Here is a 27,346-nt window from a genome sequence, read left to right on the forward strand (position 1 = left end):
TAGCTGAAGCTATGGAAGCAGTGCAGCAGTAGTGCAGCTAAAAATAGCCCCTGCCTGCATTACATCACTGACTAATGTGGGGGGAAGAGCAGGGCGGGTGACCCCCATAGCTGTCTGGCTGCCAGACCATCCATCCACTCTGCAAAACACTCCAACTGTCTCCTCCTCCAGCCGTTCTATCCCTTTCTTATAGTTCCTCTTCAGCTATACCCACAATCCAACAACACCCTTCCTTCGACTTCCTCCAACTCCCACCACCTACCCCCTCCTCCTAACAGCTACCGGTCTGATCTAGCTGGTTCCAGCCACAGCCTGCACCCTAGCCTTTGTTCACAATGAAATACAGCAAAGTAAAAACAGACGTATGGGATGATGGTAATTTTGGCTCCACTTATTACACAAAACCACTTTTTCCCCTTTGAGATCATATGAAACATTCACACTTGGAATTGTATGAATATGAAGCCATTGTGACTTCATTTTTTAATATCAGAAATGCTGTCAAGAGCATTGCCGTCACTAGCTTGTGCTATTATTTCCTTCCAGGCAGTACAGTACTCTACTGTGACCACCATCAGTCTTCTCACGTGCTGCAGTTTGTCAGTTGTGGTGGACGTGCTGTTTATGTGCCAAAACGCACAGGACAAGCAGTTGCATGAAGCAGGTCACAGGCTGACTGATAGGTGGGTTAGTAGGCCAGGTCTTGTGTGTCTACGTAGATGGAGGGCAAAGGAGTATGGCGTTTAAAGCTGTGATGCACAAGAGGTGAGGTTGTTAAACTAAAAAAAGAGTGAGAGGACAATTGAAAGTGCATGCATGACCGCAATGAAAAAAAATAGCTCAAACATCCGGGGCCGGTGATCTTCAATTTCCATGTTTTTTTTAATCTTTCCATAATAGTTGCACTGGATGGTCATAGCAAGACAACTGACAAGGAATGTGATTTTATACTGACTTGCAATTGCAGTTCACTGAGGCCAAAGAATAGAAGTAAAGTTCAGAAGTGTTTGGGGTTGAACCTCAAGCCGAGGCTTACTCACTGAGCCAGCTGTTGGCAAATAAACACTGACTCCCCTTTGCTCTGTTTCCCATCCAAACAACCACAACATGGCACCTACAGTACATTGATCTGGCAGCAACATAATATACTGTTTCTATGTGTGAAGCAGCCAAAAACATGATCTGGGAGCAATGGGGTGTATCCTGAGAACGAGTGATAGATTCCCGGAATGCATAACTTTACTGACTGAATGTTGATTCATTGTGTCTTGATGCAATTGAGGCAAAATGGATGCAGTTCAAACTCAAAGATTCAGAAAGATTCACCAGTCCTCTTCTCCAAACTTTATTGATTAATGATTTCCCCCACAACTGATCAAGAACTGCAGTCAAAGCCCATTTTCCCCTTTAGTCTATATGGTATGAATTGATAAATAAAGCATGATTCATAAAAGTAGTCCATCACAAGGAATATGTCAGGGTTTAGCTTTGTAGCCATTGTAGTTTAGTGACACCAGATGAGCCAGCCAAATCCCCACGAAGCACATTTAACTGCATTCCAACAGAACTCCTTGTTTTTAAAATTCACACTTAAGTCAAGGAGTGTCTCCTACTGGAAAACTGCATCTGTTTTCCATTCAAATTGGTTTACTTTCGAGGAAACCTTAGAATTTCTTTTTTTAGCTTCTGGTATATGGGATTCTGGATACCTGACAGCAAAGCATTTGAGACATGTGATGTGTATAGTAGTCAACAACCTCTGCTTTGCTTTGCCACAACTGTACTGACTATGCATTTATGGGACTGAACCACAACTCAAAAAATAGCATCCAACTGCGCCCTTCTTATATGATTTCCTGTGGCTTCAGAGGCAACATTGAGAAACAGCAGTTGCTACATATGGGGAAAAGCATTGGGACACTTGGGTTAAGTTGGCTCCTCTTTGCAGCAGAATGAACAGAACACAGTAAAAAATCAGTAAAAATCATTCATAATTTCAATGAAAGCATTCTGTGCATAACATACGTTCAAGACTTCATATGATAATCATAAACCGATATTGACCTACTAAAGCAGCTTTGTCTGCCCAACCAGCTGTTCTGTGTAAATGGTTGATCAGCTGCAGCTCTTCTCATCAAAGGGTGATTGATTTGTCAAAATGTTGAAAATTGTCTTTCACTTATGCCACAAAGGGAACTCGCGGTGCATCTTTCAAACACTTTGGCTTATTGATGATATTTGTAATGTTTTACAACTTACTGCCATTTTTCTGTTATTCTGTTGCAGCATTCAAATCTGTGATCACAGACAGATCTCATAGTCCAGTCAGAAGAAGTGGTTATTCATTGAGTGATCGATCAGGGACATTCATTCAGTCTGAGCTTGAACTTGGCCCATGTTGTGGAGCTACACTGACCCCTGCAGGTTGTTGCTGATTTAAGTTTTAGCCGGTTTATTCTCTTGTTTGTTTATGGGTTGGTTGCGGAAATTAGGGTATTTACACGCGGTGACTTATGTGTTTTGCTTTTAATTTGTGCATGCATCAATGCCACATATGCATGGATCTCACATTACTGTGTTCAACGGCATAAATATTGCATCGTAGTGTTTTAATATTTCCAAACATTTTGCAAAATGTGTTTAAAGACCAAAAACAAAAGACCATATTACAGATGCAATTACTTGCTTAAACCATTTCCTCTGTTGAACATTTCCTGATGCCCTGAGGATGAGAGGCAACTAATTTTCTGTTCAAGGCAGTCTCACATGATTCCAATCATTTCTCTTTCTATCTCATGTTCGCCGATGTTGTCAAGCAATCTTGAAAAAAAATCTTGAAAAAAAGAAAACAAAGAAACGCACGTATCCATCTGGAGCACCAATAAGCTCAATGGTTTCAGGGTAAACAAATGTCCTCCAAAGCGCCAAAGTTCACCCGAAAGTGCAGCCAAGACAAGCGGTCAAACTCCAAAAATAGAAAGATACTAAAGAGTTCTGTAGGTTCCCACTTTGTTTATCAACTGTAGTGTCAGCAGTCCTGTTTGTCCTTGATAGGTAACCGGAGATGCCATTGAATCAGGTAAAAGGTATCTGACACTGCATGGTGTTTGGCACGTATTACAGAAGACTACAGGAAACACAGTTTGAACTTTTGTTGTATGCTTATTAAAAAAAACTTTGACTTTTCCTCATGCTTCATAACAGGCCAGTAAATAAATAGATACCAGGCATGGATCACATATTCCTTTGACACAACATCATCTGTAGTTTTCATGCATTCCCATGCAACAGCGCTTTACAACATACAAGTTCTAAGAAGGCACTAAGAAGTTGTCCCAGTGGGTGTGCATAACTCATAAAGTAGCTCTCCAACCCTGTACATGCACACAATGTGATAAACTGCATTGCGGCTAACAGGAGACAGGAGTTAACACTAAAACGGGGACGAAGGTGAGAGGTTACTGTGGCCTCCTGTTACTGTTTATACTGTGCTTTTTCTGGAAATGGAGGAAAGTTCATGGAAGTGATTTCGAGGTCACCGCCTCTGAGGTCAACAGACATTTGGCAAAAATGTGAATATAACCTCTAGAGTCCAGAATTGGTTGCAGGACAATGATAAGGATTCAGTGACAACAATGACTGACCCAAAGTGCAGACTACTATATAGTGCTTTATATACTGTACATCTGCTGTTAACTTCAATAGTTCTCTATGAATATGGAAGCCATTTACAATGGTGTGTGTGTGTGGACATACACAGCTTAATTTTGATTGGAGAAAAAAAATCAAACATAGCACCTGTACATATACTACACTACTTAAAGCTAAGAGACACGCTATGAAATAAAGGTAATGCATTATTGGGAATAAGTTCATATAATTCCATGGAATATAAACCAGAGTTTGCAAATGTAGGTCCGTTTGACTGATAGTGGTTAGGCCAGCAGAAAAAACTTTGCTGGCCCCCAATTGCATATGACTGCAGAAAGTAATCCAATAATAGCTGTATTTTTGCAAAAATGTCCCAGTACAACATAAAGTCATGTTTGCTTACATGAAGCTCCACAGGGATCCTCACCGAGGCCCCTGTTAATGATAATAAAACATGAAGAGGGGCACTGGACTGTCTGTAATTAGATTAGGAAAGATTGTCATCAGTCAAACTGATGAGTCACACAGGATGTGTCTTGTCATTTCCACAGGAATAAAGGAGTGAGAGAGAAAGCAAAAGAGAGATAGCTTTTGGTGCCTGACATTATTCTAATAAGCTAATCTCAGCGGAAAGATAAAAGGAGGCCGAGGACAATGAGGACATGAGTCACTATTTAGAAGCAGTAAGGCTAGGATGAGAGAAACAACAACATGAGAGGAAAACAATATTCCCCGAAATGATTGTGTTTGTATCAGATATGTTCATTTTTTACGAGCAAAATGAAAGGCAAGGGCTCATGACACACAAGTCCCAAAAAAGACTCTCCCAGTTATTTTCATCCCTTAGAGGCAATTACACAACTTGCATTAGCAGCTCTCCCCCTCACAGGAGAAGAAATCTTTCGATTCCAAACACTTAAGAACAAAAGAACTAAAATAGGACAGGACATCTGATGTGCGATACAAAGACAGCCACACAAAAAACTAACATTGTGTATTGATTCAATGATTGATAGTTCCTGATAGGAAAAGATAAACTTCCTCAGGAAAAATGCATTATTTACCTTATGTTTGTGTACATACTCCCTCTAATGGAGAGTTGATAAACTACATGCATGCAAATCTCCACTGGACCCTGCTTTTGGGAATCCTGCCCGTAACCACACAGCTTATTCACTTTGTTAAAATGCGGGAAGTGAGCTGAGTAGGTGGGTGCATTGAAAAGAGGGTGTTGTGTGTGTGAGTGTGTTTATGGGCTGACAAGCTAAGATCTGAATGCTGGAGCTGATCCCAGAGCTAACAGGAAATCCTTTCACCAGAACAAGAGGACCCTGAACACTTCTCAGATATAGGGTGGGAAAAACACTTTTGACTGAGTGAGATTACTGTCTGAGATGTAGTGGGCTGTGCAAGTACAATACACGGGACGTTCAAATTGTGTTTTATTGGGGTTTAACTTTCTCATAAAAGGTTGTGTTGTTACTTAACTTTAAGCTTGAAGCTATTAAAAACAAAATCAAAAGCTTGATTATATAATTGACTGTTTTTTGGACAAAAAATCTTGACTGAAGAGCATGTCCTGATTGGATTGGACAAGCACTGTTGGACCGGTGGAAGTTTGTGAATAACTGGAAGTTATTAGCAGCGATGTATGTCAGGCTTATTGGTGACTGAAGATAAAGGGCCTTATATTGGTAAAATGGTCACAACTTTGGGCTGCACGGCGGTCGAGTGGTTAGCGTGCAGACCTCACAGCTAGGAGGCAAGGGTTCAATTCCACCCTCTGCCATCTCAGTTTGCATGTTCTTCCCGTGCATGCGTGGGTTTTCTCCGGGTACTCCGGTTTCCTCCCACATTCCAAAAACATGCTAGGTTAATTGGTGACTCCAAATTGTCCATAGGTATGAATGTGAGTGTGAATGGTTGTTTGTCTATATGTGCCCTGTGATTGGCTGGCCCTGCCTCTAGCCCGAAGACTGCTGGGATAGGCTCCAGCAACCCCCGCGACCCTCATGACGATAAGCCGTAGAAATAAAGAATAAAGGTCACAACTTTCTTACTTAATGTACTAAAGTTGCCACCGAAGAACTTGTTCAAGCACCTCCTAGCAACCGTGGTTTCAAACACCATTGTGGCATGTTTACATGTTTAATATAATTTTTAAATTGGCAGTGTTTGGGGAAAAATATTTGAAAATGATCCCAATGAAGGCCTTGGTACCAAAGGGACTGGCTGCCACTGCTAAAGTCATATTATAGTGACCCATGTAATTGCAGTGTAAGTTACTGTACAGATGTTGGTAGTAATGATGGAACCTGGTTAGTCCCTAAAAATTTCCATGTATATGCGCACACACACACACACACACATGCACACACAGCACTGATGACATCTCACACATGCGTTGGGGAAATTTCCATTCCCCTCAAGACAATTTTCAGTTGTCTTCCTGAGCAGAGAGGCAAAGTGCTTAACTGCTTTCAATGCACTCAACCTAAAAGGCCTGGATGGGAGAAATCATTACCATTTCAGCCTCATTTTACAATGCAGCATTGCCCAGAATCCAAATCAAGTCATAGAGAATGTTTTAATCATGTGAGACAACTCTATTTAATCTTAGCTGTTGTTTTTATTAGTGAAGGGAATCTGCTCCAAATGCCTGAATAAATGTCAAGATGTCGAAGGAACCAAACCAAGAGTAATTGTTTGAGTTAGAATTTTTAAATTCAGAGTTAGTTTCAGAGCACTGTATCTACGGTAATGTTAACAAACAGTAAATAATTAGCATGTTTAATCGTTTCGTGGTAAAATGGTGATAATGAGAGACATAATTCAAAGCAGCAACTGTAATTTTCTGCACTTTGCTAGCAGCAACCCACTTGATCAGAAGTGTTTGGTCCTGGGACCTATGGTGCCAATCAATGGCTAGACACAAGCAAGTCTGGGACCTTAGGGCATCCTTAATGACACCACACAGGACATCCATAACAAAACCAATCACATTTATTGTCTCGGAAGTGCAAGAGTGTTGGTTTTTTGAATCTCACCAAGCTCATGGTGTAGGTAAATTATTTTCATTCGCTCTTTATAAAGGCACAGTTTGTAGTGGAATATGACTGACAATGGAAGTCATTTAATTCAGAGTCAGTCATAGCTTGCACATTATTCCCAGCGGCACCAGTCGATCACTTTTAAGAGTGAATGCTGTTCATTTGCGTGATTCAACCAGAGGTTAATAGACAAACACTTTATTATGAACAAGAGTACAATGTCATGCACCTCCAAGAAAGGAGGCCAAATCATACATTGACATAGAAAAAGTACAGGATGGAATTTTCCATTCCAAACCCATCTAAGTCTCGGCCATAAACGGGTAGAGCCCAAGGTGCGTAGCCCCCAACGACTCAAGGCTGATGTTTGTCATCCAAAGAGAGGGGCTACCTGTGGAAATTTACCAGTCCTGCACTTGTCGAGCACACACACACAGCTGAGACCAACACGGAGACAAACCACAGACTGCATATCTTACTCACTGCTCACCGTGATAGCTTCCGTTTTTAATCGGTGATGGTACGGGCATGGTTGTGTTGTCAGGACACTGGGGCCCGCAAACAACGCAAACCAGTGACATCCAATTTTCTTTTTATATCCATAAATACAAAAAATTCTAAAAGTACACTGTCGGTACACAAGAAGAATATAAAGAGAGTAAAAAGTTGTAATTTGTAAGTAAGTAAGTAAAAATGCCCTCAAAATATACTAAACACACCACCAGAAGGAGTATTAAAAATAACGAAATCGCATTACCTGTGTTCCTAGGCAGCTCACCATCATGTGAACCAGCAGTTTGGCAGCAAACATAGGGAAACGGGAGCACAGGATGTGGGCTATTATGGCCAGTGCAAAACCTGAAAAGGGGAGAACAAGGAGCCATTGTTAAGAAATTAAAATAAATGTATCTTTTGCATCCATGAATATACGGTTAGTCAAGTAATTAAACATTGTTATGCATTCATTCATTTTCGACTGCTGATCCTGTTCTGGGTCATGCGTGAGCTGGTGCCTATCCCGGTTGACTCCCAGTCAATCACAGGCTTTCATACTAACCGATTAAAAGACTTTAATTTTTTCCCTACAAAGAAAGTCTAAAAGAAAGAGGATCACTATTTTGACACTACTGTCTTCTTATCCACTTACGTCCATTGACGTAGTTTGGAGAAGAGTTCACATAGGAGGAGAATTTAAAGACAAATATATGTATATAACAATTCATAGTGTGCTGTGTGATGTTTTATACCTGAGATGCAAATGAACCCTGAGGCGTAGAAGGCCTGGTTGTATGATGCCAGGGGGGCAAACTCTGCATAGGCGGTGTAAATAGACATGTGGGAGCAGGCACACTCCACATAGCTCCCTCTCTCTTTCACAACCCTGCAGTACTGACCATCTGATGACCAGCTAGAGGAAGGAGAGGAAGAGCACAGATCTTTAAAAAAATTACAAAACAAGGCCACAGGCATCACAATTATGTTTATATAAAATGGAATAACTGGAACTGAGGTTTCTGTGTCCTTTCCTTGCTCATGACTACTTGACTTCTCTCAATCCCTCTCTCAAGCCAATCTCTCAGTAGTGTGATTATTGCATTATTACTTTACGGGAAGTGTTCGAGCAAAAGTTAAATCTGCTGCAATTTAGACGTCTACAATGTCCCCATTAAACTGAAGGTGACCAGGATAATTCAGTGTTTTGTAGATACAACCTGACCTTGCCCAGCAATATGACGATGACAATAAGACATAAGCACAAGACGTCAACTATACAGAGTATTTATTTTGAGTTTTCAAAGGATGTGCTGGCTTGTATCTGTGGTGTGCTACCTTGAAGTGGTCTGGTTCCAGAGCAGGCACATAGAACGTCCTGGTTTAAGTGGCTGACCAGTAGTGTGGATACGATAAGTCACCTCTATACCATCTCCAAGTGGTCTTGATGGTCTGTCCTGTAAGCTGACAGAGAAAACCTAGACAGTACACAGAATGACACGAAAAAGTGCCCTGTGGTTAACATGGCTGTATCTGTATGGGCCAATACTGCCACCTACTGAAAAGAAAAGAGAGCCTGTAGAGTCTTAAGGGCTAATCAATACCTTCCCATTGAGAGCATTCGCTGTATCATTGGTGAGAAACCATATGTCATTTCTGAACTCAATCATATGAATGCGGCTGAGGTTGCGACAATCTGGGGTGGTTACGGCCGGCACTGCCAGCAATGTGTTTGGAAGCTGCAAGAAGTCTCCATTACGCCCCCTGAATGTGTGTCCATTGATTTGCGTGGGATACCACTGGAAGGCAGACATGGACATGTGTGGACACGTGTCCAAGATATAACCTCCTCTGAAAAGGTATAAAAAAGAGACAACATTATAAAAAAAACAAAACAAAACAGAATTTTTAAATCAAGTTTAAGCATGCACTGTGTTTCACACACTCACATCTCACAGTGACTGTTTGTGAGGAAGGAGAAGGCAAATCGTTCAGCCACCTCTACAAGGTGGCTAAGGCCCCGTGTGTCGGCTCTGCTGGGGTTGGCCAAAGTGCATAGCAGGTCATAGGTCAAATTGCGGCTGCTTTCATGTATAGCGGTGCTCTCGGCCACTGCAAGTACCTGGTTCAAGAAAAGACAGAGATGCAAGATTTAGAGCAGGGATTTTAACATTTAATGGTAAACTCAAGCTCTCAATGTAAACATGAAGGGTTGTTTGTTAATTAGCTAACTAATTGTCACAATTGTTACATTCATTCATTTTTTACCGCTTATCCTCACGAGGGGGTGCTGGAGCCTATCCCGGCTGTCTTCGGGCAAGAGGTGGGGTACACCCTGGACTGGTCGGCAGCCAATCACAGGGCACATATAGACAAACAACCATTCACACTCACATTCATACCTATGGACAATTTGGAGTCGCCAAACCTAGCATTGTTTTGGAATGTGGACCAAAACCGTAAACTGCAGTCCCCGGAGAAAACCCATGCATGCAAACTCCACACAGAGATGGCCAAGGGTGGAATTGAACTCGGGTCTCCTAGTCGTGAGGCCTGCGTGCTAACCACTCATGCTAATCGCCCATAAACCACAATTGTAACAATTATACAGTAGTTGATCAGAACCCCCTTCAGGAGTGTCAAGTGAAATTCTCACCTTCCCCAAAGCTTCAAGCACAGCAGTCATCTGCTCTCGAGGTAACATGGCAGCAGTCCGGTCGATGAGTCCGTGTAACATCTGGTTTAATATCGTCATATCGAGAGGTTGATGCAATTTCCCCAGCAAGGCCCACATAGTGGCACTGGCAACATTTGACACTATTGTCACATTTGCGAGGCCAAACTCCGGGTGCACTCGGGCGCCGCCTGTGGCGTTAAAAAGCTCCACTTGGAAGCGCTTAGGCCTGGGTAAAGGTGACGCAATGTCAGGGGTTAGATAAATGTCCAGAGATGCATTGCGATGACCTGCATCAAAGGTTAGCATGCCGTCCTGTCTAGGGAAATCCATTCCGGCTTTAGCTGGATGGATTACATATGGTCCAAACAAATCCTCCATGGGCAGCTCCTGGAAGGAAAATAGGACAGCTAGACATGTTTTCTTCATCTTTTCATCTATATATATAATATGTATATATTTTTTTGTTACAGTGGAATGCCAAATAAAGAAATTGAGGAGGAATACAGTACAGCATTTGACTGTAAATAACATATAGATACTGTATGCTACCTCGTGGCTGGGAGCATGAGATACTTAGCATGTAGGTTGATTGAACACAAAGACACTTTTTGTGTGAATTTTAAAGACATCTCATCTCATGTGACTCGAAGTTACCCTGTTCAACCATTTAGCATTTTGCAGAAAAAGATGTTTGTGAACGCTTGACTTGGCTCAGTTATTCAATCTACTTCTTCAATCTACGTACTTTGAGCATGACTGCTTTGGTTGTATTAAAAACAATAACTCGACTGAATTGAGTTGACTGAGGAATGCTTTTGTCTCACACCAAAGCTTTTCGTAAGCGGCTGACACAAGTAGAGAAGATGAAAGCAGGGGAACCCGTTTTGTGTCGGTATGAGGTTTTTGATTTTCGTTGAAAGTGCACTCCAAGATTAAAGTAGACTCAGAAGACTCTGAATCTTCCAGACTCAGACTGGAAGACTCAGGAAGGCTCTTTCAACTCAGCTAACGCCAAAAGATCTATGTTCTTTGTGACATTAACAATTAATAAAGTAATTTAATCTGTTTTAAATTTTAGCAGTATATAATGCAAAGGAAGGACTTTGAGTGGGAACACCTCTGCATCCACGGAATCTATTTTGAGAATTTCATTGCATATGTACTGTATGTAGTTAGATTCGTGATGTTGGACTCATGAGGTAAGTATGATTGATTAATATTGTTTAGTCCGTAATGTAGTAAACGTTATTAGGGTGTTCTCCATCATCAAACTCATGTTGCCCTACATTGAAAGCATGCTGGCCTACCCGTATGATGTGCACATTGACATTAAAATGTTCAACATACCAGAGTGCGATACCATACAGACATGGCTGAAGCTGTGCTTGCTCTTCTGTACACCTGGAGACTGAGTCTTGTGGTCGTTGGAGTGGCGGTGGGGAGCCTGTGGCTGATGGCAAAGTACACTATGCCTCGTGGATCATCACTTTCCGCCAAAGTAATATTGGCAAATCGGCTGGTCTCATTGATGGTGGCGCCATCGCCCACTTGGAAAATTTCCACTAAGAACCAAGTATGGTACTCTGGTTCCTGTAGCAACACAGATGACTTATTATATGCACTACAGAATATATACAATACTATTGAATGTCTACAAAACTTTTAATGTGGAATCTGTTGCCTGACAAGGGTCAAATAATCAATTACGAACTGATCAATCTCCAGATAACTAATTCTGGCCTCTCACCTCATCATCCTGGACCTCCAAAGTAAAAGCACAGGTTGTCACTCCTCTTCTACATAGTACAAATCCTGATGTGTGCACCAGCTGTTTAGTTAGGTTCACTCCATTACTGACAAGAATTGGAGCTGCTTTGTTAAATGTAGCTCTCCAGAAAATCTGCAAATCCTCAAAGGCTCTAAGGACAGAGAAACAAGCATTTGAACAAATAAGAAGTGCATTTTGTATTTGTACACATTATTTACCACAAGACTATAATAACCTGTTTTGTTGCCTTTGCAGTAAGAGCTGAACTGTTCTGTTCTCGGAGTCTTCTTCCAGAACCTGACCCATCAGTGAATTGTAACTGAAGCCTACAATACCATTATGGAAATCACTCCCTGTGATTGACATGGGAAGAATTAGGAAGAATACATTATGATTATTGCAGTACTATGTCATCATTACCGTTGGGATTATTGAGAAGAATTGTTACTAATTTAGCACAATGACATATAAAGCACATTGTATTAGCCAGAAAACCCTGCAAACCCTTACCAAGAATGGTGATTTTGGCAAAAGCTCCAAATCCCTGATCTGGATTGTCAGTGATCTGAGCCCCTCCCTCGGGGTCACTGAGATAGATGTAGAACACCTCCTGTCCTTCTGGTTCTGAGTCATCCAGAATAAAGAGGCTCACTTCTGTCTCATTCTGACCAGCCTGCAAGAGCACAATGGAAGACTCCAAGTGGAAGTCCTGATTCTCTTTTGCTAAAGGTTGAACAGATTCATGGGCGAAGGGGAACGGTGTTGTGCTTCCATCTGGAAGAAATCACAGCGATGTAAATTATTGTTGATAAAAAGTGTCTTATGAAAACAGACATTAAATAAAGGAAAATTCAGTAAATGAAGCACCTCCATATGCTTTAACCTGAACTCGCACATCTCCAATCACACTGTCCGACCTGCGAACCCGCAGAACCACCTTTCGCTCCTGCTGACTCTCTTCATCTTTATCCTCAGGTACTTTGACCAGCCCTGGTCCGATACTCAGCACTCCACTGGTCACATCACTCACCAGGATGGTAACCGTTGCCAGACTGTGAGGTGGGTTAAGACGAGGGACAACATCTGCCCAAAATGTATCTTCAACATTCGTGAGATTGACGTGAAAATATTCATCCGGTTCTGAAAGAGCGTCATCAAAGATTGAAATATGGAGGGAAGTGTTGGTTTGCCGAGCAGAGTCAAAAGCCAAACGTCCATCTGGCACAGAGATGAAATCAAATCCTGTAGATGCACTGCCTGCAATTGTTGTGTAAGACAGGCGAGTGCTGTTGCTACGAGAACCATAGAGCCTCTGGACATAGAGCGTTACAGTCTGAATGTCCTCCTCAATGACGAGGTGGCGGGAATCGGGAGCAAACTGATAGATCCCCAATGGCTCCACTTCTGCTACTGTATAGCCTGACCTGCACAGAGACCATGACACATTGGATTTGGTCATTGTTTGTTCAATACAATGACGTCACGCTTTGGCATCCTTGTGCAACGACTATTCACAGCTTACCTGAGCTTGACATGGCTGCCGAAAATAGGGCTAGAGGCAGCCGTACTAAGATACAACGCATGTGCAGTTGGGACAGATGTATCAGCCAAAGCTGTCAGAGGTATAACTTTTGTCCTTTCTCCATGGGAGAAGGTTAGTGATCCTGAATAGGAGGAAGGACCACATTTGTAATCAAAGCAATGCAAAATACACATGCAGCACACATGTACAATCATGTACTTTTTTTTTTTACCTGAACTTGGTGTGATCAACCCAATCCTAAAGCCAGGTGGAGATTGCCCTGGAGGATACCCGGCTCTCCACTCGACCCTGATATCCCCAAATAACCCTCCTCGTGTCACCTTGGCTTCACATTCCCCTGTTTCAATGTTTGAAACGTGCAGGGCCAGAGAGGAAAAACCCACCTGAACAGCATGTAGGAAAGGGAGACATTGGATTATGCTAAATATTGCTTAAATGCTGGGGTATCCAAAGTGCAGCACGGGGTCATTGGTGGCCTGCAGCTTTTTTTTATTGACCCGCTGCACATTGTAAATATTAAAGTGGACCTATTATGTGTTTTCCACTTTACTGATCTATAAATGTTTTTAGAATGTTGTATTCTCGTGTTAAACAATGCCAAAGTTTCAGCTACTTGATGAATACATTTGTGTACACAATGAGCAAAAATTGTGTTTTGGTTGCATAATTAATCAGAAAGGCCAATACTGACCTCTGAGCTGGCAGCTTCCTCTGGTATAGTCACCATGGCAACAGTGGACTCATGGTGGAGGCGGGGTGGTGTGCCAAGTAAAGGACTCAAAAGTATTACATCAGTTAGCTCTACTGAGAAAGTCTCACCCAATGATAAAAATACCTACCAAAAAAAAAAAAACGAAATCAATCTCACCTCAGCTAAAATATACAGTATAATTGGTTGGATGTTTCATTATGTCTCATTCTTACCTGGTTGGTGATCGGCAAAGTAACAACACTGAAAGCCTGCCCATCTGTGAACAACAGTCTTCCTTCCGCTTGTCCTCCCACAAATACCTCAATGTCCATCACCTCTTCTGCCCCGTCAGTGATTCTGTAGCCCACACTGACATTGCCAAACAACCCTGCAAGCCGAGTTGCGTTCATAACCAGAACTCTGCGGGCCTCTAACCCTGACCCCTCCACTACCACAGACTGCTGCCCAGGATTCAAGGAGAAGACGCCATGGGGGTCATCATTAGCATGTACCCTGAGGATAAAACATCAAATTTCAATTTTGACATGAACATTTGCCAATGCACGGAAGAAAAAAAGAGGACAAACCTAATGTGGGTGCGTAAAAGGTTTGTGTTGACATCCAGGGTAGCACCGCCCTCTACAGCTGTGAGTTGAACAGTGTAGAGCTCTTCCAGCTCCGGTACGGTGTCAGGCATCAGAGTAACCACTATTTCTGCCTCTCTCTGGCCTTCCCGGATTAGCACAGTGCCGGAAAATACGAGGAAATCCCCAGTTATGTCAGATTCACTCTGTATTTGCCAGTGGACCTAAAGTGTGAAGAAGAAAAAGTTGTTTCCTGAAGGGTACTGCTTTCAACGACTCATTGTTTAGTTCATTTCACACAACACAGGCCAGTGGACGCATTATCAGTGGGTGAGCTTACCGTTATATTACCCATGATACCCTCTCGACGTGTAATGTGTAATGATATGTTGCTCAAGCCCTCTGCTTCTGTGGGTTCACTGTAGAGGCGTTCTTGAAGAGTATCCTCAGTAAACTGAACTATACCATTTGGGTCTCCAAATTTTTCAATCTAAAAAATGAAGACACGGTGATATTGATATTAGAACTTGTGTTCATCTCTTGAGAAACATAAAATGGTTGCTGAATGTGAGGGTTGTATTCATGTTTATGATGAACTGCACAAAGTAATACATCTGTGATGTGATTTCATAGTTTAAAAATGAAAAAAATATGAGTTGCCTTTAGAGTTATGGAGCCAGCCTGATGGTCAAGGTCCATATCACCTGACAGAATGCTGAGCTCTATTACAAATGTTTCCTCTATTTCCACTTGACCATGAGGGAGGATCCGCAGCTCAATAATGCGTTCGCCTCCCCCTCCATCACTAAAGAAAAACGACCCATTCAAGGGCTCTCTAATATCTGTATTGGACTGAGGGAGGGTATCTCTGCTGTTTGGTCCAAGAATGATCCAAGCAACCTGAGGATGAAAGCCAATTAGGAATCAAGAGAAACACATATCGGAAGATCTTTTTTTGCATTTCTTGGTACCGTTGCATTGCCAACAAGGCCTCCTGTCCTTTCTAAGACAAGTGTGAGTTTTTGAGTGCCGTTTGGGTTGACAATGGTGATTAGGCTCTCGTTAAGGAACCGCACCACACCGCTGGGAGAGTCACTCTTGTTGATGGTCACTCTGACGACTTTGTGAAAGCCAAGGACCGCTCCTCCTGTGGCTCCAACCAGCAAGACCTCAAACACCTCTGCATATTCACTATCAAAAATAATTCACAAGTAATTATAATGAATATAAAATGCTTACAGCTATTTCTGAAGGTGTTCATCTTTTCGTCTTACCTTTGCTCGTCATCTAAAATTGTAACATTAACAAAACTAGTTTCTTGTCCTTGGATGAACATCACTGAGCCATTATTCATGATGTAGTCAAGACCAGGAGTTGCACTCAGGCCGGTGGAAATGTATTCAGCTGAGACAGTTCCATAAGAACCGGTTCTCCTCACCACCGGTATCAACAAAGTGCCTGCATCCTCTTCAACTGAAACAGAAGAGCAAGAATGATACCACATTTTGTTTTGCTTATTGAAAACTTTAAGGCATATTTGTTTTGACTCACCCGTGATGTTTACATAGCCATGTTTAAACTCTAAGACACCCTCAGCATTGTCATTCTTCAGTATTACAACTGCAATAGATGAGATGTCACCTATGACTGGAGGCTGGTCCAGCTGGAGACCAGAATCTCTTATTGTGTAGTTCAAACCACTGACCAATAGGGGGAGACATATATTAAAGAATCACTGGTCCACACTAACTTCTCATATACTTTCATCATTCTGTACCTGGTGTTTACCACTTCCACTTCAGTGATGTTAAAAAAGAACATCTCTGGTCCCTCAGGAAGACTGTCATCATAGATACCCACTGAGACTTGTTTTGACGTCTGGCCCGGGGCGAAGAGCAATCGCCCTGAAGCTGAAGCAAAGTCCTCACCACTAACTGCTGTGGTGCCTGAAGTCTGAAAGGTGACCCAAACGCTGCCCATCGTGCCTAATGAGCGATTAATTGTCACATTTACCTAAAGAAAAAGGCATGGTGAGTAAAAAGCCTTATGTATTGTACATTTTTCTGTACAACATTTATACTCACAGTTTGTTCCTCCTCAATTGCACTGATCTGTTGCTGGGTGAGGGAGAACAGGCCATAGGGGTTGTCACTGGCTGCCATGATTATCCTGGCATGGCGTGCAGTGGGACTGATTTCCAGGCCCGGTGACATGGATGTCAGGGTTAACTGGAAATCACGCCGTTCCTCAGGAAAATCATCATCGACAACCTTCAGCCAGAACAGAGAACGTAGATATCATTGTTTTGAGGGTGTAAATTGAGGGACTTCACAAGGGGGACAATCCACATTGGTTAGTACCATTAGAATAAAAGAAGCTACGGACTGCTGGTCCCTCATAGTCACTGTGCCAGATATCTCTTCAAACTCTGCAACCAAAGCAGGAGTGATATTCCAATGCACCTGCACCTCCCCGAACACACCTGGCCCACGAATAAGGCTGAAACAAATACATATCATTTTATTCACATACACTATTTAAATAGGATGTCATTTGTCTTCGCTTATCTCACCTGACAACAGCGCTGCCATTGTATAATCCTTCAGGTTCACCAATAAAAATGGTCCTTGAGGACTCTGCTAGCCCTATGATGCCAAGGGCAGCCTTGTCTGCCATGATGGTGACGGTCGCCATGTCTGAAGCACAGAAAGAGTTTGACATAAGAGTCTCACATAGATATTGTGAATGATGGGAAAAAAAATTCCCCCAAAAAGTGCCATTTGCCTTTAAATACAGACCATTTGAAGGGTCAATGACAGCACCACTGCCATTTCCAGGAAACAGATTGACAGTGAAGTGCTCATCTCCCTCCAGTATGCTGTCAGCAAGGGCTCTTATCACAAAAGTCTTCAGTGATTCATTCTGGAAAATCAACATAACAGACATTTAGAATCAACTTGTATTCTACGTATGTATGAACCCAGATTGAAACTACCTCAAACAACATATCATTTTGTGGGGGAAGATATTAGTGTGCGTTTGCTCACACCCACGGAGTGGGTCCGATATGGAACAAGCCAGAAGGAGCAATGTTCTCAAGGACAGTAATGAGCGTGTGCAGAGGGTCACCTAGCTGTGCACCCCCTGTTGTGTTGGCCAAGCGTCAAACAGGATGTGCTCACATTAATTGTGCATCAAAAAAAGTGACATTAAGGGAAAAAAAATAACAATAGATTTATTATTATACTGCAGTTGTAACATGTAGTTTTTATTGTATTGTGCAGTGGTGTGCTGCACTTTAACAGGCTGTAGAGGTGTTTCTAAAATGTTCCCTCATTCACTGAAGCCAAATGTAGCTGGTGAGTCATGTTGTACCTCAGAAAAGACAAGAGTCCCACTGAGAGGTGACAAGTCATTTACAGCTTGGCCATCCAGCTGCCACACCAATGTCACTGCCCCTTCACCTCCTCCACTTCGCAACACTGCGAGTCGGGCATCAGCAACGGGATCCTCAACAAATTCTGGCTCGCTTACAACAACCTGCAAACGGACAGAGGTTATGTGAATTTATTGTGACCTTAAAACAACTGGTTGATGGAGACAGTCTGTAGTTGTTAGTTGTAAATCACCTCAAGCGCCTGAAATCCAAATCGCCCTAGAGGTGAATCATTGGCCGGAATGCTGACAGTCACAGAGGTAACATCTCCAAGTCGAGCACCACCAATCACACGCAGTAAAGTCACTCTGAAAGTCTCCAAGTCCTCCACATGGTCATCATCCAAGATGGTGATGGTAATAACGGCTTCTCTCTAGGAACCCATGAATGATGACAGATTTGAAAATAAAAAGACCACGACAGTGGTAAGCAAATTGTGTAGAACACTTATTTCCCCAACCTTACGTGACATGTGAGCAACAACCACTGCATGTATTTACCTGGCCGTCTTGAAAGGTGACGTTTCCTGATGACGGGCTAAAATCATTACGATCAGCAGTCAGAGGCTGAGCCTCCCAGTAAGCGACCAGTCTTCCAGTAACACCTGCAAGTCGCACCACATTCAGGAAGAGGATGTTGTCAGGAGGTGGAATCTCGTAGGCCACCATGATTCCATGCACATCCTAGCATAGAAAAAGAAAATAAATCAGACTTGTGTGTTACAATATTCCCTCACTTCCAGTTTAAAATAAGGCTTGAGAAGCCCTGTGTTCACCTCAGGTACAACAAACTGCAGGATCCCTCGAGGGTCATCATTCTCCTGAATGGTGACTTCAGCTACTTCCATGCCTGGTCTTTTCACAGAGGGATGGCCTGCTGTGTCTAGCCCACTAACTAACTCCACACTGGTGATGTTTACCAGGAAACTCTCTGATAGTTCTGGGATGTCATCCTTTGAAAAAACATTTTTACACACTTAGAACAAATACACATACCATGCATACGCAGAATCATCTTATCTCTAAAGTTGAAATACATGGTGAACATACTGTAAGAATAGATTATTCTTACTGGAAGGATTGTGATGGTCACAAGTGCCACGGTTGCCCCTTCAGTCATAATAAGAGTGCTGTCTTTGGCAATGTAGTCCTCATCAGCACTGGCCTGGTTGGACGGAGGCTGGTACAAAGCTGGCCTGGTGTTGTAATGTATTGCGACCTTACCTGAGGAGCCATGCTCCCTGACTATGGACAAAGTCAGATTGACTGGAAAAGCTGAAAGTAAGGAGAAATGACAGTTACTGATTATTTACATGAAAGATGCCAATTACTACTTCAATAAAGCTAAAAAAACAAAATGATACATTTCTGAATTGTTTTAACAGTCCAGATACTAATCTGGTAAAGAATTAATTTTATCCAGGAAACCGTCAAAGCCCTATTACAGTAAATCTCAAAGTGTTCTTCCCGTAACAGCTTCTAACATCTAATGCAGTCAAGCTGTTGTTGGACAGTGGTGAAGTATGGGTGGTATGACAAAAACTAAGTTTGACTGTTGAATATATTCCCAGTAGAAAACAATGCATTGTGTGTCACACCCTAGAATAATCCTCACCATGCGGTTCTTGCATTAGAGTAATCTGAGAGTCCAGATGCCATCCAATCACCCCATAGGGGGAACCATTTGGTAGGATGGTGAGTAGAGCATTTGCCCGCAGCTTGTTAATAACCGCTGCTTGTTGTGGGTCCTGCAGCCCCACGGTGGTGACATCCATTAGGGTGATGGTAACACTTTCTCTCAGTTCCGCGACGTCATCTGCTAGCACAGTCAGTGGAATGGTGCCGATCGACTGGCCCTCTGAGAATGCTACCTATGGATGACATATTTAGCTTACTCCTCAAGATCATTCTCTTTTATAGACATACAGTACACAATATCTTACAAAACATTTCAGACATTAGAAGATAATGGTTGTAAATCTAAAAATGGCGGCTCAAATGTGAGGTGTGCTCTCACTCACACCTTACTGGAGGTGTCAATATAAGTACATAGAGTACATGATGCTATATAATGTTACTGAGTGTGATAAGCTCACACACCACTCCTGAAGTTGGGTAAATGTCCGCCAGACTCCCATTGGCACGCCAGTGAACTGTCAGTCGGCCAAAGGTCCCCCTTCTCCTCTCCACAATGAGAGAGATTTGATAATTTTGCTCCAGCTCCTCAACCTCCATAGACAGATAATTCTGACAAAGGTAAAAAGAGAAAAATAAAAAGCAATGACTTTAGTTGATTCTTGGAAAGAAAATCTGATAGCAAAACTTGCAGTAGCTTGCCTTAGCAAAACCAATCTCTCCATGGGCATTGTCGTTACTCGGAACCACGACATTCACCAGACCACCAAATCCAATCTCTGCTCCACCCTTTGGATTCTTAAGGCGGACCTGGAATTGCTCTTGCTCCTCAGGAACATCGTCATCAATGACATTCACTGCAATTTGGAGTTCGCTGTCGCCGGGTAAAAAGTGCAGCTCTCCAAAACTGAGGTGGGAGGAAACAAAGCAATTACACTGTCTTTGTAGTTGAAGGAGTGAATGAATGATATTCGGACACAATTTACAATGCAATACAGCACAAAGTACAATTCAGGTATTAAAACAATACCTGGGAATGAAGTCGGACTGGTTGGAGACGGAAGTTAATTCATAAATTCTGGAACGGTTCTCCTCAGAAGAAGCTAAGAGTGTCTTGGTGGTGTTGAGAGATGGGACTTGAAAGGAGAAGAATCTCATAGCTGGTGGGGCTTTCAGTATAACTGTGAACAGGTTGACATCAGTCCTCCAGAAGTATAGGGATGAACTATTTCCACCAGCTAGAAGGAGGTATGCTGGCAGGGAGAAGATCAAAGGACATCTGGTCAGCAGTTATTCTTGGCTTTTCAGACTTGTGAACCAAGCACTTACTGAGTTGAGAGGGAGTTGTGAAAGAATGAATTGAGGTGAGGCCTGGATGAGGAATGGACTGATACAAATCAGGTGAATGCTGCCCGGATCTCCACCGGAGCACTTCACAAGAAGGAGGGACACCTAAAGACAAGTACACATTACAGTCCACTAAAACAGAAGTAACCAAGTCTGACAAAATAGAACATGTGAGTCACAGGGTGGCTTAGCTCCACTCCACCATGTGGCTTTTCCAGTTGCCACTTTTCAAAAACTATATCTTGTGCAAATATACAGAAACCTGCATGACTATACAGAACATGCCCGACTGAGACAACACAAGAGGTTTTTTGCTATGATTTCCACAGTGACCATTCCATCTATCTGTTTTGATTACCTTGAAGAAATACCAACAACAGAGTGTCCTCTGCCCCCGTCTGGACTGTCTCCACTTGGCTGGCTCTACCAGTGACAGGGAGGCTTTCTGGATTCCCAAATCTTCCACTGGACCATTGAAGAAGGAGGCAGCTGGTCGTCTCACTGTTCAAGCAAACTACTAAATAAATAGAATCTGCACGGGTGAATGGAGCCACAATGATGATCTCTTCTTCAAAGTCAAGTGTCTGCAGGAGCGTGAAGGAGGTACCCGTCCACAGAAAAATCTGTAGCATGAAGCAAAAAACAAAACAAAAAAATTGTGACAATGTTAATTACCTTCCACGCTGGAACAATTAATTCAAGCATGTGACATCACCTGACTTGATGCAATCAGAAAATCTCTGTCTTCAGTTGAGAAGTGCTTGATTTCCAAAGATTCAACGCCTATTATTTGTTCCTGAACAACACAAGAGTCAAAAAAGACGGATATAGAGGACAGAAGGTGATTACAATAATTGGAGTTGCACTGACCAATGTGATATTGAGGTCCCCGTGCAGTTTTAAGATGCTGAGGTTGGCTGCAGGGGCAAAGGGAGCGCCACCATGTGTGATGCCAATGTAGGTGGTGTTTTGAATTGAAAATCCAACACAAGATGTTGGGTCCTGAATTCTAGCAGACTAGAAGGATGATAAGGAGACATGTTGTTAGGAAGTTGACGGCATAGCAGCAAACAAAAGCACCCCTCACATTTCAGCAACCATTTTATTATTACTAAATGGGACAATATCATAGAAATGAATACATAACTGTTTGTGAATTACCTCTATTGGCACAAACACACCCTGCCAGCGATAAAGGGTGGCCAACGTATCGGAGGTTCCCACGGCAGGACTCTTATCAAGTCTCACAGCAAGCATGGATGGAATTCCAGGAAGGGAACACCAAGCAGAGGTGGGACTGTCCTCAAAGCTCTGGTACAAACCCATCATTGAGAGAGGGCCCTCTTGAAGAAGTAAGGAAAGACAAAATACCATCGCTTTGTAGAGATTAATGAAATTATATGAAATTATATGAAATTAATGGTAGCAAATAATCACCTGAAGCAACTGCTGTGTCAGACTGTGTCTCCCACTCCACGCTGACAGCAGATTCTAGACCATTGCTGCGAGACACAGTGATGAAGATGGTTCCACCGTCTTCATTGGCCATCACTTCTGTATTACTTCTGTAGTGGGAACATAATTTACAAAGACTACAGTTTTCAGTGTTCATAGACAATAATACCTTGCATCATCAAAGCAATCAAAATACCTATCAAGAGTGGGTCCGATACGGAACAAGCCAGAAGGAGCAATGTTCTCAAGGACAGTAATGAGCGTGTGCAGAGGGTCACCTAGCCGTGCACCCCCTGTTGGGTTGGACAGGCTCACTGTGAATGTCTCATTCACTTCAGGTTCAGCATCGAGTACTGCGCGGATCTCTAGCATCTGCGACAACACAGATGAAGCCAGACATGCTTTCACTTATGTAAATGACCACAACTGATCAAAATTGTTAATTTTGTTCACCTTAAACTTGACACCGTCCTCCAGCACCACAAACCCTTGTGCTGGCATTAGATCATCATCTGCAAGGCTGCCATTGGCATCTGTTATAGTAAACTGTACAGTCACGGTACCAAATGTACCCTCCTCAGGGTTCCGAACCACATGGAGGGCAGCCATGCTGTCGCTCAGCCCTGACGCTGATGTGGGCTCCTTTAGTAAGAAAGGCTTGCTGGTGTTAAAAGATATGACACCATGTCCATCGTCACTTGCCAGGATGTTTACAGTGGCTAAAGGACAAGAGAAATCACGAAAGAGTCAATAACAGATTGGTGAATGAGGGCTGACTGAAATTCACTGATATAAAAGTCTATTGTTAACCTGTGGTATTGATGCCAAGTTCAAGCCCAGGTGAGGGATCAGACAGAATCAGCTGGAATCTTTCAGCTCCCTCTGGAATGCTGTCATCAGTGATCTGTACATCTACAAACTTGTGTTTTTCACCATTGACAAATTGGAGCATCTGAGTGGACAGAGAGGTTCCGTTAAAAGAAGAAAGAAAGAAATATGCCACTGTAAATACTTTGTACCACTAAATCCACATTTGTGCGAATGTGTGCTTGGTTGTACCATTTCACTGGCGTTGTAGTCCAGGCCTTGCTGAGCTTCCAGGTTTTGAGCGTGGAAGGAAAGAGACACATTTCCATATGTGCCTTTGTTCCTGTAGGCCACCAAGGTCAGAATCCCTAGTGTTTCATTCACTTCAAACCTACAAAACAAAAGAAAAAACATTTGAGCAGAACACGACATGGCACCTGAGTATGTCAACGTTTGGGACTCTCTTACATTGTGTTTGTCCATTCAATGACTCCTCTAATTCCATCATTAGCAGCAATGTTGATTTCTGCCGCCAAATGCTCAGTGTCTATGGAATTGGATGATAGATTAACATATTCAAAATGTGAAAAGTTTGAAAGTACAATATTATGCACTTGAATCTCTGCACTGCAAACTACAGAACCTCTAAAAGGGGTTTGAGCAGCCATGTTTTAAGGCAGACTGAATTATGATCCATTACGTAATCCTTAGTCACGCTTCGTCAGTAGGAGTCCAATCATTGACTAAATTTGGTTATTTAATCTCACAAAAATTGATTAAATCTACAAAAGTAATCTCTTATGGAAAGCATCAGCACATGATTACTTCCAAAAGTATCTTTAAGCACAAGCCTTTAATGTACTGGTCCGTTTGTTGTTGCCCATCTATCAATCGCTATCTCACGTTTCTTCTTCATGAACTGGACCATGGCGTACTCTGGCAGAAGTAAGCAACTACAGTAGCATTCTCTGTCTACGGTGGTGGGTGTGGTTGTTATCTCTCTGGTTGTTAAAAAGGGAAGGGATTTTAAATATGTTGTGATTGACACACAGACGTGCACAGTATGTTACCTGGTAATGTGCAATACGCAACCTCTACTCGTCAAATAGAGCAATGTAGTGAAGGATCGAGACACATTGTAGGAGAAAAGGATTCAGATAGATTGTACAACTAGAAAACATGCAAAATATAGCAACGATTCATGAACAAGTTGGAGGCAAAACCAATGATACCTATTCGAGGAAGAGTGGCAAGAGTTGTAATGACTACTGCTGATGTTATGTTGACCAGGAAGTGTTCTTGCAACTCAGGAATGTCATCCTGTTAGAACGCAACAAAGGAACAACAGCTTCAATTGATGTTTTGTAATGTAACACATTGATTTCCATGCAGTGTGTTGTAGATGGGGGGAGAAAGTCCCTACATCCAGTATGGTGACAGGGATGGCCACAGATGTTTGACCCTCTTGAAGAATCACAGAACCACTTCTCGCCAAGAAGTCTTGTCCTGGTTCAGCAAGAGCTCCTTCGACCTGAGAAAGGTCCTGCAGGGAACCTTTGAGAACCTCATAGGTCACATTCACGGCTCCTGAAGAGACAATATAAGATTATAGATCACAGTTTAGCAGTTTAGAACAGATTTTAATCTATGATGAATTATCTCACCCGAGCCTCCAAACTCTCTGTTGATGTAGATGTTTATAGTGTGCTCACGCTCCTCAGTGGTGACCTTTAGGGATGATGGCGCAATGGTTAACAACCCATATGGTTCATCACTGGTGTCCACTGTCAGCACCGCCTCACTTCCTTGAACATCAAGACTGGCATAACCTGTCACCGCAAGACCTTCACCAGGGAAATGCCAAAAAAATGAAAGTGTTTTAAAGTTTCAAACATTGTTTTAAAGTGTCCATCAAGCAGATGTTTTACCAAAAGTTTGGATGTTCGTCAAGGAAATTTTGTATTCATCTTTGTCCTCTGGTGTGACATCATCAACAAGCTGCAGAACAATTGTGGCATTCAGCTCTCCCTGCAAGAGATGATGGCAAACAATGTATGCAAATGAGCCATCAATTGCCTTCACACATGTCACACCACGATTTCTTTCTGTTTTACCTCCATAAAAAAAAGTTTCCCTGCAGTATGAGTGAAGGTCCGGTCTACCAGGGGACCATGTATAACCCAATCCACCGTGAGATTACCCAGACCCGGAGCAGTCCTCAAAACTAATAAGGACAGTTTTTCACCTGTAATACAAAAATAATCCTGTCCAATTGATCCAACAAACCGACAAAGCATTACGTCGAACAACCCACCTTCTCTGGCGATGACTGAACGTGATGCTGGATGGAATCCCACAATCCCAGCCACATTATCATTAGCCAGAATCACAATGTTAACAGTATCCGAGCTGGGTAGGATTCGACTTCCTCCCTCCGTATTAACAAGACCAATCATAAGGTTCTCATTGTCTTCTGGCTCAATATCATCTCTGATTTCAATCTCTATGATCTTGTTGAGTTCACCTGCAGACATTGGTTCCAAATTGGTTTCAATTTGGAAAAAAAACTCAGATTGGTTTCAAATACAGTTCTAAAATTGTACACTATTCCACTTACCATCAAACACCAGAGTTCCCCCTGTTCCTGTGAAGTCACTATCTGGCGTGGCTTTTCCTCCAACAAACCTCCACTCCACAGTGACCGTCCCCAAGTTCCCTCCTCTCCTTTCAATGACGAGGGGAACCACCACTAAAGGTTCTTCCCGAACCTCAACATAGAGCCCCTTGTTGGTGGCGTTGGGACTGACGCTATATATCAAAAATATGCCAAATGCATCTCCATTCAGTCCTATAGTGACCACTGCTTTATCTGGTTGGCCAATAGTAGGCAGGTTGTTCTGTGCTGTTGTCACATTCATCAATCCTACCTTTGAATGACATATGGCATTACATTGTTAGTACAATAAAATGGGTAAAATATAAAGAAAGGAAAACCATGTAAAAATACCTTTAAGATCTGTATGGCAAAGCTTTCGTCCACTTCAGGGAATTTATCAGTCAAAATAAGTACCGTAACGTTGGCCTCCCCTGATCCATCCTCCATAAAGGCACTTTGGGATATCACAGGGACATAATCACTCCCTGCCACAGCCTGGCTACTGAACAAGACAGCAGCTGCGGTCACATTTTTAACATAAGTCATGACCTGAGATTTCATTTCAAGTTCATCAGCCCCTGAAGTCACCCAACTGCAGGATGACGGGATTGTGCTTGATGTTAGGGAGAAGGCTTGGCAGGCGCTCTCTCTTAAACATATAGCTGCACATGCAGCCAGGGGATCCTTCTGGCCGGTGATGTTAATGGACTCTTTAGGGGGACTTGTTGGAATCCCAGTTTTTGGGATGTCATAGTATGTCAGTAGGTTCTGGCCTTCGGCTTGAGCTAAGTGGACCGGGTCGATCTCTACAGTGCTGTACAGGATTTGCAAGCGGCCAAAGTGCCCGTCTCTGAAATGAAACCAACACAAAGATGTCAAGTCATCTTATACTATGTTTTCATTCACATACAATTTTTCATTCATGGCAGTTACCCTCTGTGGACAGTAATATTGGCTCCAAAGACTCCTTCAAGTGGCTCCTGGATGCGGTAAACAGGCTGGCCAAAGTAGACTGTCCCATACGGATTGTCATTAGCAGGCACTTTAATGTTAACAGACGTGTCAGCTCCAAGGTTTCCACCATTGCTGGCACTAGTGAGTTCTATCTTTATAATCTAGCACAGACAAGATACAATATCTTAAGTTTTATTGAAAACTGAGGTCATTCAATGCAAATGTGATGTTCCGGTTTACCGTTCTTACCTCAGTGATTTCAGGAACATCATCAGCTAAGACCTCCACTAGTAGAGTCTTCATGGTCTCCCCAGGAGCAAAGGTCACCTCCCCTGAAGTGGGTTTGATGTCCCCCACAGCTAGTTCACCATTGACAGTGGCCTGCCATTGGACAACCACTGTCCCTACAGTACCGGCATTACGGACTATTGGCAGAGCAACATCAGTGGAGTTGGAAACCGGTTCCACTATGGTGACTGGGGCAGCGTGAAAGACTGGACAAGAGAAGAAAAAAGATGACAATGTTGTCATATAACTTATAGTAGTCAGTGTCCAACTTGTACAGCAAATTTACCATCCGCTATACGTATATCGTTCGGTG

General features: G+C 42.6%; 1 protein-coding gene across 3 annotated transcripts in view; it reads right to left on the bottom strand.

Moving 5' to 3' along the window:
- Positions 1-27,346, bottom strand: part of adgrv1 (adhesion G protein-coupled receptor V1) — a 77,234-nt gene that overhangs the window by 19,973 nt on the left and 29,915 nt on the right. For 2 of the 3 annotated variants that reach the window (XM_058071122.1, XM_058071120.1), the window contains 57 exons: positions 26,995-27,239; positions 26,725-26,906; positions 26,143-26,641; positions 25,753-26,062; positions 25,450-25,659; positions 25,250-25,380; positions 25,064-25,163; positions 24,800-24,979; positions 24,559-24,722; positions 24,368-24,455; positions 24,206-24,229; positions 23,604-23,682; positions 23,388-23,526; positions 23,139-23,280; positions 22,782-23,047; positions 22,525-22,700; positions 22,311-22,438; positions 22,035-22,216; positions 21,744-21,890; positions 21,589-21,669; positions 21,232-21,496; positions 20,856-20,978; positions 20,557-20,779; positions 20,229-20,433; positions 19,992-20,138; positions 19,507-19,762; positions 18,964-19,166; positions 18,668-18,844; positions 18,393-18,575; positions 18,086-18,265; positions 17,832-17,996; positions 17,255-17,378; positions 17,029-17,152; positions 16,817-16,955; positions 16,541-16,726; positions 16,234-16,469; positions 16,008-16,156; positions 15,731-15,929; positions 15,428-15,647; positions 15,117-15,356; positions 14,797-14,946; positions 14,460-14,680; positions 14,106-14,385; positions 13,873-14,016; positions 13,393-13,564; positions 13,161-13,302; positions 12,506-13,062; positions 12,149-12,412; positions 11,874-11,991; positions 11,618-11,789; positions 11,218-11,460; positions 9,850-10,257; positions 9,143-9,315; positions 8,798-9,044; positions 8,532-8,671; positions 7,949-8,109; positions 7,459-7,559 (listed from right to left, as the gene is read on the bottom strand). In XM_058071122.1, the coding sequence (XP_057927105.1) occupies positions 7,459-7,559; positions 7,949-8,109; positions 8,532-8,671; positions 8,798-9,044; positions 9,143-9,315; positions 9,850-10,257; positions 11,218-11,460; positions 11,618-11,789; positions 11,874-11,991; positions 12,149-12,412; positions 12,506-13,062; positions 13,161-13,302; positions 13,393-13,564; positions 13,873-14,016; positions 14,106-14,385; positions 14,460-14,680; positions 14,797-14,946; positions 15,117-15,356; positions 15,428-15,647; positions 15,731-15,929; positions 16,008-16,156; positions 16,234-16,469; positions 16,541-16,726; positions 16,817-16,955; positions 17,029-17,152; positions 17,255-17,378; positions 17,832-17,996; positions 18,086-18,265; positions 18,393-18,575; positions 18,668-18,844; positions 18,964-19,166; positions 19,507-19,762; positions 19,992-20,138; positions 20,229-20,433; positions 20,557-20,779; positions 20,856-20,978; positions 21,232-21,496; positions 21,589-21,669; positions 21,744-21,890; positions 22,035-22,216; positions 22,311-22,438; positions 22,525-22,700; positions 22,782-23,047; positions 23,139-23,280; positions 23,388-23,526; positions 23,604-23,682; positions 24,206-24,229; positions 24,368-24,455; positions 24,559-24,722; positions 24,800-24,979; positions 25,064-25,163; positions 25,250-25,380; positions 25,450-25,659; positions 25,753-26,062; positions 26,143-26,641; positions 26,725-26,906; positions 26,995-27,239 (10,910 nt within the window). The remainder of the gene's footprint in view (positions 1-7,458; positions 7,560-7,948; positions 8,110-8,531; positions 8,672-8,797; positions 9,045-9,142; positions 9,316-9,849; positions 10,258-11,217; positions 11,461-11,617; positions 11,790-11,873; positions 11,992-12,148; positions 12,413-12,505; positions 13,063-13,160; positions 13,303-13,392; positions 13,565-13,872; positions 14,017-14,105; positions 14,386-14,459; positions 14,681-14,796; positions 14,947-15,116; positions 15,357-15,427; positions 15,648-15,730; positions 15,930-16,007; positions 16,157-16,233; positions 16,470-16,540; positions 16,727-16,816; positions 16,956-17,028; positions 17,153-17,254; positions 17,379-17,831; positions 17,997-18,085; positions 18,266-18,392; positions 18,576-18,667; positions 18,845-18,963; positions 19,167-19,506; positions 19,763-19,991; positions 20,139-20,228; positions 20,434-20,556; positions 20,780-20,855; positions 20,979-21,231; positions 21,497-21,588; positions 21,670-21,743; positions 21,891-22,034; positions 22,217-22,310; positions 22,439-22,524; positions 22,701-22,781; positions 23,048-23,138; positions 23,281-23,387; positions 23,527-23,603; positions 23,683-24,205; positions 24,230-24,367; positions 24,456-24,558; positions 24,723-24,799; positions 24,980-25,063; positions 25,164-25,249; positions 25,381-25,449; positions 25,660-25,752; positions 26,063-26,142; positions 26,642-26,724; positions 26,907-26,994; positions 27,240-27,346) is intronic. The other variant, XM_058071121.1, reaches the window with a different exon arrangement.

Source organism: Doryrhamphus excisus, chromosome 4, assembly GCF_030265055.1.
Source record: "Doryrhamphus excisus isolate RoL2022-K1 chromosome 4, RoL_Dexc_1.0, whole genome shotgun sequence".
Classification (NCBI taxonomy): domain Eukaryota; kingdom Metazoa; phylum Chordata; class Actinopteri; order Syngnathiformes; family Syngnathidae; genus Doryrhamphus; species Doryrhamphus excisus.